Source organism: Indicator indicator, chromosome 11, assembly GCF_027791375.1.
Source record: "Indicator indicator isolate 239-I01 chromosome 11, UM_Iind_1.1, whole genome shotgun sequence".
NCBI lineage: Eukaryota > Metazoa > Chordata > Aves > Piciformes > Indicatoridae > Indicator > Indicator indicator.
Window position 1 is genome coordinate 34,228,043 of NC_072020.1, and position 15,690 is coordinate 34,243,732.

Consider the following 15,690-nt stretch of genomic DNA (forward strand, 5'->3'; position numbering starts at 1 on the left):
GCTTATATGTATTTGCCTGCAGTATAGTGTGCATTTTTTTTCTTTTCCAAGTGAGAAGGATACTGACAGATGAAACATAAGTAAAATTATATAAGCATTCCTCACTCCAAGGGTTTAATAGGAAAATTCTGCTGTATGTAGAGAACAGGATATTGGAAAATGTGCTCTCCAGACACGGTACTCATCTCTAGTCTCTTGTGAGTGTCTTATGTTATTGATCTCTGGGTTTCTAGGCTGAAAGTAGAAGTATGTTCTGAGCCACAGTTGCAGTGTTGCTCCCACTTGGCTCTAGGAGCTGCTTTGCCCATCCTCCACTGCACCTACTGTGAAAAGGGCAGAAAGATGTTTGCCAGGTTAACCACACTGGTAGAAAGTACAAAATAATAATAAAAAACAAAACAAAACACAACCAAAGGAAAAGAAGAAAGCGTAAAGTAGTATGTAATCTCAATGGCAAGGAGGGGAAATCTGGTGGTGTCTTAATTTTTCATGGTATTTGGGTTACCATCGTTTGGCAGTTATTCAGTATGGAAATTCTGCTCAGGCAAGCATAATGGCTCCTTCAAAACTTAGTTCTTAAATGCTCCATGAACTTGAATTTCTTACATTAGCATCAGAAAAGTTGAGATGAGCTGCTCTTAGTAATACACTGTCCTGGTCTGGCAAGTTGTGTATGTGAAGGAGGACAGTTTGTCCCTGTTTTGGTCTCAGTTGTTGCAAATGTATCTGTGCTGGAGGATATTAGAAAAGTTAAGTTTGGGTCTGATTGCCCTTCTAGTTGCAGATAAGCTCAAGTGATGAAAGCCATTTTTTCCTCTTACTGTGTGGTGTCTAAATGGAAATGATGTATGCTTTTAATTATACCTCTACAGTTGTAACAGTGCATCAATATGGGTGCAATTAGGCTGCTGGAGTATTAAGCTATGTGGATGTAGAACATCTATATATGAGCAGAGGTACCCTAGAGGTTCACTGCCATAATGTTAGGGCCATGGGAGATGTGTATTGGGATATCTTCTTGGTTTAAGAAGCTGCCTTTGCTTCTCCCAGCCCAAGCCCTGCCTGGTCTGCCACAGAGCCTGACAGCTCCGTTTCACAAGCCCAAGCCTTGCCAGCTCCAGCAAATGGCCCTGTTTGCCAGTGGGGTGGCTGGGAAGCTGCACACGTGCTCTTCTGCATGCTCTGCAGAGGGCTGGTGGCCCTGAGAAAGGGCCTGGGGGTTGCCTGCCTGGCATCTGCTGGTTCAGCAGATTTCATTCCCGCTCCATTGTGGAATGAAATCTTGTTCAATAAAGAATTGTACCTCTGGGTGGCATAATGCCAAAAAGTGGTCTGCAGCAAGGGGCCGACGGTGGGATCCCAAGCAACGAGATACAAAACTTCACAGTGGTCACTTGCTTTGTGAAAAAGGCAAGAGACAGGGGGCTGTCAAGGAAAATAAGGAGTTAGACCTTCTCTTCTAAGGAAATAAAATATTAGAATTAGCAGAGCAATAAAAGCCTTCTAAAGTGAAAGCTGGAAACAATACATTTTTAATAAAATGGGCAGTTACTCTAATTGCTGAACCCCTACTGTTCAATTTCTTTTAGTGCCCTTATTCATTACATTCAGCATACTTATTATTTACAGATGTATGCTTTTCAACTTGTTTATAGAAACCATGCTTTGCAGAAAGCTGAGGATGGTATAATACTAATTTGAAAGTGTTTATTGCTGCCTATATAATATGCAATTTAAAAAACAATTAAAAATAGCAATGGAACTCAACATTCAAGTCAACCCCAATCTGCCCATGAAAAGTGAATTATTAATACTGTGCACCACCTTAGAGGTTGTTAGAGGTTGTAGGCCGTTTGGAGCGGATTGATAGCATTCTCATTAATGAAGCATTTACTACCTGTTCTTAAAGATTTTAAGCTCAGCAGTCTAGTTTCTAGATATTATTCTAATGTAACCCATTTAAAATGTGATGGAGTTCATAATTGCCTTCGTAGATGAGTATGAAAAGGAGGGTGTATAAATCAATTGGCATGGCTGTAATACAATTAATTGGGATGATAAGCACATAAACTACTACTATACTTACTTGAAATAGTTTTTGATCACTGGGATGGCTCTTGTTGAGTCACTCTGTTAATTTTAAGATTTAAAAACACCTAAAGTTCAAAATGTTCCGAATTAATGGCCCTAAAGTTTGAGAAGTAAAAGGAAATGTAACATATTGCACAGCAAGTCAGTTTTACTGCATTTCCAAATAGAGCACAGTTTTATTTGGTACATGTGGTACTGAACAACTCTGTAGTACTATTGTGTGATTAAAGATATGAAAGCATTCATTTTCTTGCTAGATTGAAACCATGTCAAAAAGTATGGTGTCAGAAGAACTTGTTGGATATAGAGAAAATAAATATATTTGGCAGACATAGTAATACCAGCTTGGATCGGAGGTGAGGTTTGAAGAGTAATGCTTTAAATTATTCTGTTTGGAAGCTTGAAAACATTTGAAGACAAAAGAAAAGTTCTCAAAGCACTATAAAACTTTTAATAACTGTAAATAGAGACTTTATGCCTTAGTGAAATATCTAGAGGTGGGTAGAGATTATAGTAAATATTTAATTTCCCTTGCAATTTGTATTTATTATTGAAGATATGGGGTCTGAGTTTTCTCCCATTTATGTTTACAAGGCAAGAGTCTTTCTTGGAATCAGTGAAGTGACAACACTGTAAAACAGATCTGAAGTCCCCTTTCAAATTGTTTTGTCTCTCACAGTGTACCTTTGTTCTTTTTTGATCTTGCAGGGAAAGCAGGCTGAATTTGTGATTCCACAGTTGGATCAATAGGCTCCGATATAGGGCTCCATTCCCAAAAATAAATAATAAAGAGGGCAGAGTTTTCATCCTCTCTACATTTTTGTCGTGTCTGACCTTGAGAATTTACTGGTAGAGCAAACAGGACTTGAATTGTAAGAAAAGTTCATTTTCAAAGGAAAACCTAGTGCAGAAACCCACACAGACGATAGCATAGCTAGATATACTTTGGAAAGAAGATCCCATGTTTCAAGTTTGCAATAATGCAGAGTTTTCACTTGAGACAGATGCAGTTTTGTATGGTAATAGCAAGGCAGAAAATCACTGACCTGAAAAAACTACAGAGCTAGCATCTTTTGGATGTTTTCCCTCAGTTTTCCATACGATTTATTGTTTTCATTTAACATATTTTCTTTTTCACTTTGAAGGTAGGCTGCTAATACAAAGTGATGAGCTGCTGCTCTGTAAACTCCACTGTGCCTGCTGAACCCTCCAGCCATCCTGTGTGTATACTTCCTATCACCCTGGCTCCCTCATGGTCTCTGCCTAGCCATTTATTTAATGCAAGACGCTCCTGTTCTCAGTTACTAGTGCATCGTTAAGCCTTGCTGTCCTGAGAGTATCACAGGAATAACCAGATGCAGTTCTTGTCCTTGATATAATTAATCCAGACAAGCGTTCTGCCTTCCACATTTGCTCAGGTGTAAATGCATCTCTCTGGCTACATGAACATATAAACTCAAATGCAGAACTCTCTTGCTGATGTAACTGTAAATTCTCTCCCAGCCAACCAACCGAGCAGAACCACCACCACCACCACCAAAAAAAAAACCCAGAGAAAAAATCCAAACCAAACGAAAACCAAAGACAAGAAACCCCCATATGCACCAAAACAAAACACCACCCCCAACAACAAAACCACAGCAACAACTACAAGAAACCTGCCAACAAACCAACCAAGCAAACATGCAAAATCCACCCACAAACCAACCTGAAACCAGGCTTTTTTTTACTGTAAAGGTGGTGTGAACACAAATCTTCCATATTAGTTATGCATGCTAACCTTGGCTTTAGTGGAGCTGGTGCTTTTAAACTAGGCTTTGCAAAACAGGGGAAACGTTGCTCTTGTTTGGAAATACCCTCCTGAGTACAAGCCTACATAATATGAACGCACTGTCACAGAGCAGCTGCAGCTTCCTCATTGTCCTTTATTGCTAGCTGTGGTAAACACATGAAGCTGCCAGAAGTTGTGGCTTTGCTGGAAAAAGCACTAGAGATGGTTGCAGCGATGGATCTCCCCTGAACACCTGTGGGACACAAAACATTGAAGCAGCTTCAGTAAAAGGTTTCAGGGTATTTTCATTCAGAAATACATGGTGGGGGCATACTGGTGATTTCCTGGTCATATGTGGTGGTCTGTGAGCCTGATGTTGGCTTGGACAGCATAGGCAAGAGTAGTGTTTAGTGGCACTTTCAGGTGTTGCTTGTGCCTGTGTTGGACACAGTACCATGTACACAGGGCTGCTGAGTTGCCTTCAAGAGAGTATTCAGGACTTCTCTGAAGGCAGGTCTGTTGTCTGCTGGGACAATCCTGTGTAACTGTATATACAATGGGGTGGTCTTATAGAACACTGATTCTTAGCTGGCCGTGGAGATCAGAAAATGAAGAAAAGCTTTTCATCATCTCTTCTAAGTTCTCTGCCAGCAGCAGTGGTGGCTCTTGGGGACAGAAGGCACCCAGCCTTGGCCTGACCTGTAGTCGGCAGGTGAGCAGGGTGCACATGGAGATTTAGGGATGCTTCATAGCCCCCGCATTAGAGAGATCCATCACATAGCTAACTGAGCTCTCTGCTGTGTCGTTTGGGGCAAGGCACATGAGGCTACATTGCTGGAGTTACAGCTAGGTTGCTGGTTGCTGTTGAAAATGCCAGTTGGATACTGCTTGCATTTTCCCAGGAATTTAAGACCCAGCAAATCAAGCTCTTAAGCCATCAGTGCTTCTGTTTCCTATCTGTAAAGTAAGAAGAATAGCTCTTCCTTTATCTCACTTAGGTGTTACAAAGCCAAAAATACAAATGCTTGCAGGTTGTTCACATACTGGATTGACAGGAACCATGCTTGTAGATCAGATGGGTAGAGAAGAGCAGGATCTTCATTGCTGCTAAGTATGGCAGGACCAGAAGTGTTGCAGGCTGTGCTGTGTGGCAGGGACAGCAGTGCCCAGGGTGAATTTCTCAGGGTGTCTGTGACCTGGGAAGATGCACTGGCAGGTGAGGACCCTGGAAAATGGCACTTTAAATTCAGGTAAATGAATTTGCAGGCTTACCAAATTAATTAAGAGGCCTGATTGTGGCATAACAGAGAAGTATGATACAAAAGAAAACCAAACCAAAACCAAAAACACCCCAGCCTTCACTGGGCAACCTACACAGGATTTTTCTGGGAATAGTATCTGTGCCTCTGATGAAGAAGTTAGCTGCTAAGAAACAGAAACTGTATTACAAGAGTAGAACAGAAGGATAACCAAAAGATAGCTACTATTGCCTTTAATTTACTGCAAACAAATCTGGTTACCTTTGCTACACTGGTAGTAGGATGCTGAACTTGATTTCCTGGCCCTAATCACTTGATATGAATAAAAGTGGATACTGATCTTGGCTGTATGGAAGGAGTTGTATGGCTAAGATCAGTATCCACTGACTGCTGACTTAGAGTGCATGACTGCAGGTTAATGTTACAGATAGGCAATTGAAACCTGGCAATTTGTTGATGAAAAGTATGAATATGAATATGTATGAAATGTATGTTGTTGATGAAAAGTATGAATATGAATATCATATGAATATGATGCAGCTCTCTTTCTCCCTGTTCTAAACTGGAAGAGATGAAGCAGACAAGTGTAAACATGCCTCTCTGCAATTCTAGTTGGCAGATTTTTAGACTCATCCATTGAAGCCAGTCTGTGTTTTAACATTGAAATGCTAAATTAGCCCAAATGAAAGTGCTCCAGTGACCTGGTTCACAAGGTTCTCCTCAAGGTTGTGGAAGCCTTTCAGGGTTCATTCTTTCAGTTACTTTTGACTTGGCATTGTATTACTTGCATTGGAGTAGCACTTGAAGGTCCTGCAGTGCTGGTCATTGTACAGCATATTCTGAGACCCTGCCCAAAATAGTGTACTGTCTAAAGATCTGAGATGCAAAAGGATGGGCATGGGGGGAAAAGGCTGTGCTGATGGTATGTTTGCCTGCACTGGAGCAATGACCAAACTTGTACTTAGAACTTCATCAGGGATATCAGAGCAGAGAGTGTGCTTAACTGCTTCTTGTATTCACAGGACAGAGAGCAGAGTTCAGAAGGACCCCTCTTCTTCCAGATGTGACAGGATAGAAGCCAGCTGTCCATACCACTCTTTCACTGACAAGAATTAGAACAGCAAAAGCACTTTGGTTTTAGAGACTTTTGCCTACTCAGCTGTGCCTATCAAGGCTTGCACCTTGTCTGAGATAGCTATTGGCAGCAGCAGCCTGTGCCCTAGGCATGGCTCTTCAAGTGACCTTTGAGGTGACCTTGTGTGCAGTTTGTCCATCAGAAGGACCTTGCAGCTCAGGTTTCTGAGTTCTGTAGCCTCTATTTTTAGCTAGTTTTGTTATTTTAATCACACTGTAGGAATACTGAGCAGCATGTAGTGAAAACCTATGGACACTTCTAAAATAACAGAAAAGGATCATTTTGGATTGAGCAACCTCAAACATAAACCATCTCATGAAGTTTCTTCTTCTGATGTCTCTTGAAAGTGGAATGCCCTTTTTCAGATCAAAAGCAAACCTGAAGACTTAGAGGATCTTTTGTCTTTCAGCTCAAATGCCTTTTTTTTTTTAAGCCTAGACAATCTTGTAGAGATGAACTAAGATTTGATTGAAATTAATGCTGGAAAAAATATAATCGAGAATTAAAACAGAATAATATATTTAATGTCATCATGGGTCTAAGATAGATGTGTGCAGCTAGCAAGGCACAAGTAATAAAATAGAAACCCTCAAATATGGGAAACATAGTCTCTTAAGTACTTCTGAAAATCCTGATAGTAATATCTCAATCTGGAGTTCCTGTGACAGCTACTGTTCTAATCCAGGTATGGTGTACTCACTTGTAATAAAGTTCCTCTGATTCTTCCTGTGTCTTCCTGCCCTCAGCCCACTCCATCTCCATGCTGTCAACCGTTGGGAAAAACAACAACCTAGCACTGCCAGTGCTGATACCTGAAGTGGTAGCACGGTTTCTTTGCCTTGTGTTCTTTCCTTTGCAAGGGAGAAAATGGGAGTCTTTCCACAATGGAAGACTTTTGTTTCCCTCTCTCTGTTGTCTGTTGATCTCCACCTGTTGTCTATATGGTAAAGATATCTGTTACTTCCAACCCAGCAACAGTAGGCAGCCAGAGTCATGTGTGACCGGGTCAAACACACACGGGCTGGAGGGTCATGGCCAGGTTACTAAGTCAAGGCTGGCAAGTCTCCATGATAATGTTTTCTTTCTCTCTCACTCTTTTTTTTTTTCTTCTGTCTTCCAAACAACAATTAAAAAAAAAAAAAAAAAAAAAAAAAAAAACAACCAAACCACAAACCAACCCAAAACTTGTAACAATGCAAACTATTTAAGCATTACAAATTCAAAGAAGTTTTTTTATTAAAAAAAATTGGATGGAGGGGGTTGAGTCAGTGATATTTTGGATTTAATTTTATAGTATAGTTTTATGTGGCACATGAAAGAGAGAAATTTGTATTGGAGCAATTGAGAGCCACTTTCCAGTTCCTGGCTCTTTCCTGCAAGATGATTAAAAGCAGACTTTTTTTTTACTTTTTTTTTTCCAGACGAGACATAAAAATTAAATCATCTACAGTATATAGTTATTTTTTCAAATGTTTGGAGGCTTATAAATAACTTCTACAATCAAATGCACACAAACAGCAGAGAATCTGGTTCTAATTACTTGTACTTTAGTTGAACTTTGGCATTTCCTTTGACTTTCTGCCTAATGTATGTGAGCTGTGTGCCTTGCACTCCTGCAGTGAATTCACACCCACACAAAAAAAAAAGAAGGGCAAAAAAATCCGGAGTCTTGTTGGTGCCAACAAAAATGAGGGTTAACAGAATGTTTTGACCAAATGCAACACTTTGCTATTCACCCTAATTAGCCGAAATTGCTGCTTCCCACCAGGGACCCTGAGCTCAGCATTCAATATTCCCCTGAGGCTATCCAGGAAATGCCATTTGCTTTACAACTTCTTATTATTTTAAGCCTCAACTGTCCAAGGCTTGCATTAACATTGGAGCACAATGATCTAAGTTTCTAGCAGAACGCAAGGCGTTTCATAGTGCCTGCCTGCTTCTCCTTGGTCACAAAGGGAAATACCTCCCCTGTCTGTCAGCGTGATTTAGCTGGCAGTAAATTAGCTCTCACAAAGCACACTGTGCTTTGAAAGATCTTATCTGCTGCGTTATCTAACCTTTAGAAATATTTCAGACATCTTAGGAATTGTGAAGTGACCGATTGTTTGAGAGACTCTGTGTGCTTAAACTGCATTCAGGTGTTGGATGAAGGCATTGAGGCTCTGTTTTCTCAGATGAGTAGGGGCCATAAGGTATCACATCCCACAGGACAAAACTGCAGGTCATGGAAAGAAGTTGTCTTTTTCTTTTTATTTTTTGGTTTTGCTCTTTTTTGGTTGGTTGATTGTGGGTTTTGTTGTTGTGGGTTTGGTTTGGTTTTTGTTTGTTGTTTGCTTTTTGGGTTTTTTTTTGCTTTTCTTTGAATCCTTCCTGAGATGGCCAAATCGCTTTAAAAATGCCTCTTCTGGAAATGCCAGCTAATGCCAGCTGTCTGTCCTGCCCGTCCTTTGTCTTACCCACCCTGCCTGTGCAGACAGGCATACAAGACAGCAGGTTCTGCTAGCATGCTTGCACTAGCCACCAAGGTGATACAGAAATAATGCTTTATACCTGTGGAGCATGAACTGCTACAGATGCCTGCACCAGATTCCTGCACTTCCATACATTTTCAAATCGAGTTCAAAAGGCTAAATCCAAGGAAGAATAGTAAGTCAGAAGCCAGAGTAAGAGTCCAATGTATAACTTGAGTGCAGGTTTTCTCTAGAAAGCTGTACATCTTGCCTGTGATCAAAAGGGAATCTTCCCAACCTGGGTTTTCTTACAAAACAAAGCAACACTCAAACTCTATGGATGTCTGTTCAGCCGTTGCAGGTATTGTACTGAAGAGATGAAGCTCTGTTAGTGGCAGTACATAAGGGTGTTTTAGAGAGGGTCTTTCTGCTTTACAGTGGCTCTTTCCTTCTTATATACTGTTCCAAATTGTCCAGAAAAAAATTCACTAGCGGCAGATTCAGCTTTTCAGTTGCTGACTGTGTTGTATATTGATGAACTGAGCTGGCTGCTTAATCTCTTCTGGGTCTTGCAAGTTCCTGGTGCTTGGCCAATGCCTGACATATGGTTTGTGGTTTAAATACTGCTATTGGATGTTGGCGCTTGTTTAGGATGACTCCATAAAAGGAGCAGGAGTATATTGGTATTATTCCTCAAAGACTGCTTTCCCCAAACTGACGTCAGAAAAGGATTGCAGGGCTGTAGTTGTTTTATTGAATGATACAAGCTTGTTTTCTAGTGGAGAGCCTAAAAACTGCCTTTTAGATGGACTGGGAGAGTTGAATGAGCTAATAACACATTGTCTGCTGGTATTAGAGTTTTAAAGCTAAAATTTTATTATTCAATAGACTGATTGGAACCCAGCATAATTCATGTAGGAGCATGAAATAAGGGAATGTGTGAGGCCTCTCAAGGGCATTTGATGTATCTAACTTTAATTTAAAATTACTAATAGATTATTGATTCAAGCAAGATGGCTGTGAAGAGATCAATAACAAAGCACTCTCTCTCTCTTAAATACCAAAACTCATTCTCATCTGTGTTTTCATTCAGAAAAAAACTTCTTTAACATTTTCTTGGTGCAGTAGGAATGAGTAGATTTGTGGTTTGTCAAAATTCAGTATATTTAATGCATGAAAAGATAAGTGTAGTCCTGGACAGTGTCTTAACATCACAATTTTTTTTTCCCCAAGACCTCCTTATTGTTAGACATATAAGTAAATCGTTCCTATTGGAAAGATATTTCTTAAAATCAGAATCTTAAAATCAGAATTTCTTAAAATCATATTGCTTAAAATCAGAGCCTTTAACACTTCACTCTAATATTTTCCTTCTCAAGAAATGCCTGTCCTTGATAGTAGCTGAACCCAAGTGAAAATGGCAAAGAGGCCCTTCTCTTACAAGTAGTCAGGAGCTGCATCCTGCTCCATGATGCCCTCTGTGAATTCTGCAGAACATTAGTTGACAATGAATCCTGCACTTTACAGGAATGTATCATCGCTGTAATCTGAAAAATATCCTCTACAGTAAATCTTGTTGAAGATTTTCCCTTTGAGTAATATTTTTCAGGGCCTGCTGTTAGTGCTCTTTGAGATTTAGCTCTGCTGATAGTGCCTGGTGTTTCTGGATAGATCTGAGTTCACAGACCTTGCCATTTCTGTGTATCAGTTGTAAAGTTAGAGGGATTTATCTGAGAAGCAGCAGACAGCTAGGTGAAGCATGAAAATGCATTGCACATCTACAATAAATGTGAGGAATGATGACATCATATCACAGAGAACTAGGGCAGATGTTTTGGAAAGATGTAGTTCTCATGTCATATCTTGCATTATAGAGCTTTCATGTCCTTTCCCTGAAAGGGATAACTGGCTTCTCAACAGGTTCAGAACAAATACTCATCTAGAAATATTAAGGCAATAAAGGGATCTGGAGTTGTCAGAGGGGGTTCCTGAGGTTACTCATCCTGAGGTAGTTGAGGAAGTATTACTGGGTTGTGGAAGTTTTACGCATAAAAGTAAAGACAACTTGTTCAGGTAATTTTCACTTCAGGTCTCGTACTTAGCAGTTTGTCTCTTTAGATATGTTGTGATGCACGATCCTGTCCTGCTGTGCAGAGTGGCACATTGAAGTGGTACTTCTGCAGAAAAAATGCAGGAGATACAAGAGGTAAATTCAATAGGCTAAAAGCAGAACATGAGCCCAAAGCTGCCCTGTGTTGGGGTTTGGTTAGAGAGTCAAGCCCTATATACTTTGTGGTGTTGAGTAGCTGGATCATTGAAAACTATCAGGTACTCTGAAATACACTTTTGAGGCTACCTCATGTAGTCCCGTCCTTACTTGTCTTTAGTTCTTTTTAGGTTTACTACTAGGAAAGACAAATGTTTATTAGACAAAGAAAGATACAGACAGTTTGAAAGTTAAAATATGGTAAATAAAATTTTAAATAATAAAAGAAAGGTTAAAATTTGTTCATTAATGATTCAATTAAATTTCTGTTTTCTTTTGTAGCAGTTGAAACTCAGAGCACCAGTTCTGAGGAACTTGTTCCGAGCCCTCCTTCACCACTTCCACCCCCTCGTGTTTACAAGCCCTGTTTTGTCTGTCAAGACAAGTCATCTGGATATCACTATGGTGTCAGTGCTTGTGAGGGATGCAAGGTGAGTGTCAGCATCTCCCTTTCCTCCAACAGGAATGCTTTTCATTTAGAAGGAGGCAGACAATGCAGTTCAGTGTGACTTGACTTGAGTGTAAGGCTGCATTTGTTGTATTAATTCATACCTTTGTTATATGAATTAATTCTCATTCATGAGTAAAGCTAAGTAAATGACCATTATGCCTGGAATTATTTCCCTTTGTAAATTCTGCCAAGGTGTGTCTTTCAGGGACTTCCATAAGTACTGATTGCCATGAGAATGTTATCATAGATGCAGGCATAATCAATGAATAGAGTAGAAACACTGTGGCACTCTTCACTGTCCTGAGGCCTCAAGGCAGCCTCTGGCTGCTCTCAGACTTTCTGTGTGCTGCTGCATCTGTATATCCAGGGGGTGGATTTTGGGAACCTGGAAACTTTTGCTGTAGTTCTCTATCTAAATAATCCCAAATCAGATTGGGAATTTGAGGAGTAGCAGGTTAGTATTCATAAAATTTAGTGTGGCAGACTGTAGTGCTCATCCATCTGCTAGCTCCTTTCCAGTGATTGTGATTGTCAGAGCATGAACTGAATTGACTATCCACAGGATGTGGTAATGCAGTACACTCTTCTAAAGTAAAGAACATCCAAAAGTGAGATACTCATCAGAGAAGCTGTGTCTCAGCTAAACCATGTGTGTAGGCCAGTTGCTAGAAGTGTCCATCCAGTGAACACTGTGTGCTAAAGACACGACGGGACAGGTGCTCTCATAGTTAACTTTATTACTTGTGGTATCCTAGTGCATGTACTTTCTTAACAATTATAGAAAAGACTTATCCTTTTCTTCCTTCAAATTAAAAGAGTTGTTTAGTTCTTAGTACAATGAAGGTACTAACACATGCCTAAACCGTGACAGGTGCTATAGCCATATAAATAAAGATATTAGAATAAAGATACTAGAACAAATTAATAAAAAGTGTTTTGCTGTGTTTTGTGAAATATTACAGTGTTTTTCAGGTATTGTTCAGTTAGCCATTTTTACTTTATCCTTTAAACTTTCTAGGCTGCTGTGCCCTTCTGTAGTGACATCAAATATCATACTCCTGGGTTTGTGTCATTAGGCAAAAAAACTATAGGATTGGAGTCCGATTCCCCCTCTGTTTTATAAATACAGATACGGATGTAATGAAAGCAATTATTTCATCTCACCTCAGTTTTAGAATCTCTTTCTGATATTGAAGTTTTCCTTGGATATCATGTCAGTATTTTTACCACAAAGCTATCAAAATTTAAGTGTCTGTTAGGAAAGACTGTGGTAAGAATATACTGTAGCTGATCGAATAGGAAATGTCATCATACTGGGCTGCTAGCACACGAATGGTGTTGTCATTTACGTACTCACATGTCCCCTATAAGCACAGATGTAATTATAGTCTGTGTCAGAAAGGTCACATGTGCGTAAGACTGGCATTATCTTGCCTGATTTTTGAAAAATACACACAAATATACTCTAGGGCTTTTATTGGCATGCTACAAAGCATTTTCATAAGTAATTAAAGCAAAGGCCACACTTGTCAAAATACATGAAGAAATCCATCTTGGAATGTGTGAGCCTTTATTCAACAGCAAAACAAAAATATAATGTTCACTTAGCTGCTAATCTGCAATATGAAGTAATTCAGCTCTTGGCAATAGCTGTTGTTTAAAAGAAAAAAAATACAACTGAAAAATATTCATTACACAGAATGAGAAATAACATTCAAGAGCAGAAACTTGGATGCTTGAGACTGCTAATATTTGGGTTAGTTGACACCAGCTCTTCAACAGGTTGGAACAGGATTTTATGAATCTTTTCCACTGACTTCCTTAGTTAGTTCCAGAAACTGGCAAAGAACATGATGAGAGCGCTGAGTCACTGCAGGGTCCCTTTGATGGCGAGTCATGTGCTACATGTGCTGTTGCTTTCAGATCAACAGAAGTGATGTACTGGATACCAGCAGACAGCAGTGTGTGACCACAACACCAGCAGTAGCTTCAGATACCTCTACATTGCCAGTTTCCATTCTTTCTCTGAAGAATGTTGCCTTTTTCTCTTGAGCCCTGTTTGACTGGGTTATTTTTCTTTTCCTTCGTCTTTGCTCTGCAGGTACTTTCACACAGGCATTTCTTGGTCCTGTACCATAACAAAACCACCTTGTACTTAGTATTTCTAACAAGCCAGTTTTCTGCCTGTGCTCACATCTGCCTTCACCCTTGGTTCTCATTATCAGTTTTTTATGCTTCTCTTTCTCTCCAGTGTTCTTCATGCAAAACCTTACCCAGTCCCTTGGCAAGTTTTCAATAAGCAATCGGCACTGAGCACTGCTGCTGGGGAGCCTTGTTGCCTGTAGCTCTTTCAGCTGATAAACCCAGGTTTGTTAGAGAGCCTGTGCTTTACTGAAGGCTTCTGCTTGGTACAGAGCTAGACTTGCATGCTGATTCTGTGGTGAATCAAGCAGTAGTAACAGGGAAGAATTCATGTTACAACGTTTTGTCTAATAAGGAAACACAATTTTATTTCTCCTTATCTGAAAACACATCTCTGTGCAATTACAAAGAACTTATTTCCACTGAGATTGGGAGTTTCACTGAAACTGACCAGTGACTGTTCAAAAGCTGTTGGGATGGGGAGAGGCAGCCTTGCTTATGGACAGTACAGCGCTCATTCTGTAAGAAGCTAGACTAAAATAGCAGCCAAATCAAGTCTTAATTAATTCCCCCCCCCCCCCCCGTCTCTTTTCTTCTGACCTTATTGCCATCTTTTCTTTCTTTACTCCTATTTCCACCATATCTTTCTTCACCTTGTTTGCAGTCCCTGTTCTGTGATGTTAAACCTCCAGCATTGAACCTCCCTGTGCTGTGAGGTCCTTTTCTCAAGTATTTTCCTTTTTTCTTCCTGATTCATTTATCTTTCCCCTTTGATTTCCTGGCAGTTTTGTTTCTCCAGGGAAACGCAGATTGGAAATTCTGCTCAGATCAGATTTATCTAACTGTTCTTTTTCTTTCTCTTTTTTTTTTTTTTTTTTAATTTCCCTTGTTCTTCTAGTTCTCTCTCCATTTCCTTCTCCTATGCCTTTTTCCTTTGAGGTCCAGTGAAGCTCCTGTTGCAGTGATGATTAGCAATTTCCATCTAGGGCAAAGGAACAGTATTCTGTCCTCCGGGTTTTGGATTGATGACTGCCTCTCATTCAACAGTCTTTGTTTTTCTGGCTTTCAAGACACTTTAGATTCTCCTCCCACTTTGTTCCCTGTTTTTTCAGTGTCTTCTTAAATGGCTTCTTATCCACTTCCTGATACTGTTCCCTGAGGTTAAGTTCTTTGGTTTTCTGTCTCAAAAGCATCAGTTACTGACCTGTTTTATGGTAGAACAACGGGAGAGGTAATGTCAATATTCTGCTCATAAAGGGTGTTTTCAGTAGATGCCCCTCCAGCCTTTAGCCCCTGGAGAGCTGTGGATGGTGATTGTGACTGGTGGCTAGTTTGGGAGCAGCTACACTGGCCATTTTATCTTCCTACTATTGTCACCAGTCCCATGGATGATTTCCAATTTTACCCCTATCTCTGCCTGCCATCTTTCACTGGTGTGACCATTTGCTCATCTTACTGCTACCTTGGGCACACAATGAAGACAGAACTTTCTCTTCTCTCTTTTTATCTCATCATCAACTGTAATCTCATGGCCTGCTTTTTTTCATACCATCATACCATGATGACATCATTGCTGATCTGCAGCATTGTAATTCATTGTCCTTTTCCCTTCAGAATCTCTGTTCAGCTGCCTTTATTGTCAAACCATTACTGTATTGTAAACCATTGTATTGTACAAACTGTATTGTAAACCATTACTGACTTCTCACACAGTCAGTGGGTGGTCCCTTCTCCCATCCTTCCTTCCTCTTTTTCCACTTATTATCATCCTGGGAACTTATTATGTCAGGTAGTTGGAAACAACCTTCTAATCTCCTTTGCCAAACACTTTCTTGGCATTGTAAGCACCCCTTTTTTAAAGTGAGCCAGTCTTCAGGACTCTGGTGGTAAGACTTTTCTGTGACTTCTAAGGTGTTCAGGGGTTAGAGTTTCATAATATGCACTTATGAAACACGATGGAAGTTTAGAAGCTGTGTAAATAATTGTAATCTATCTTGGGTTTTAATTGTAACATATTCATGCTGAAAATTTTACTTGTGATTATAGATTTAGAGTACCTGACTTCTTTCCTTCCAGATGTGAAATCTGGGAGCTTTCAGAAGGTTGATATAATACCAAGTTTTTT

The 15,690-nt window shown here is 39.9% G+C and overlaps 1 protein-coding gene across 4 annotated transcripts in view; it reads left to right on the plus strand.

The window, feature by feature from the left end:
- Nucleotides 1–15,690, plus strand: part of RARB (retinoic acid receptor beta) — a 207,983-nt gene that overhangs the window by 124,379 nt on the left and 67,914 nt on the right. For all 4 annotated transcript variants that reach the window (XM_054385226.1, XM_054385227.1, XM_054385228.1 and 1 more), the window contains one exon: nt 11,255–11,403. In XM_054385226.1, coding sequence (XP_054241201.1) covers nt 11,255–11,403 — 149 coding nt within the window. The remainder of the gene's footprint in view (nt 1–11,254; nt 11,404–15,690) is intronic.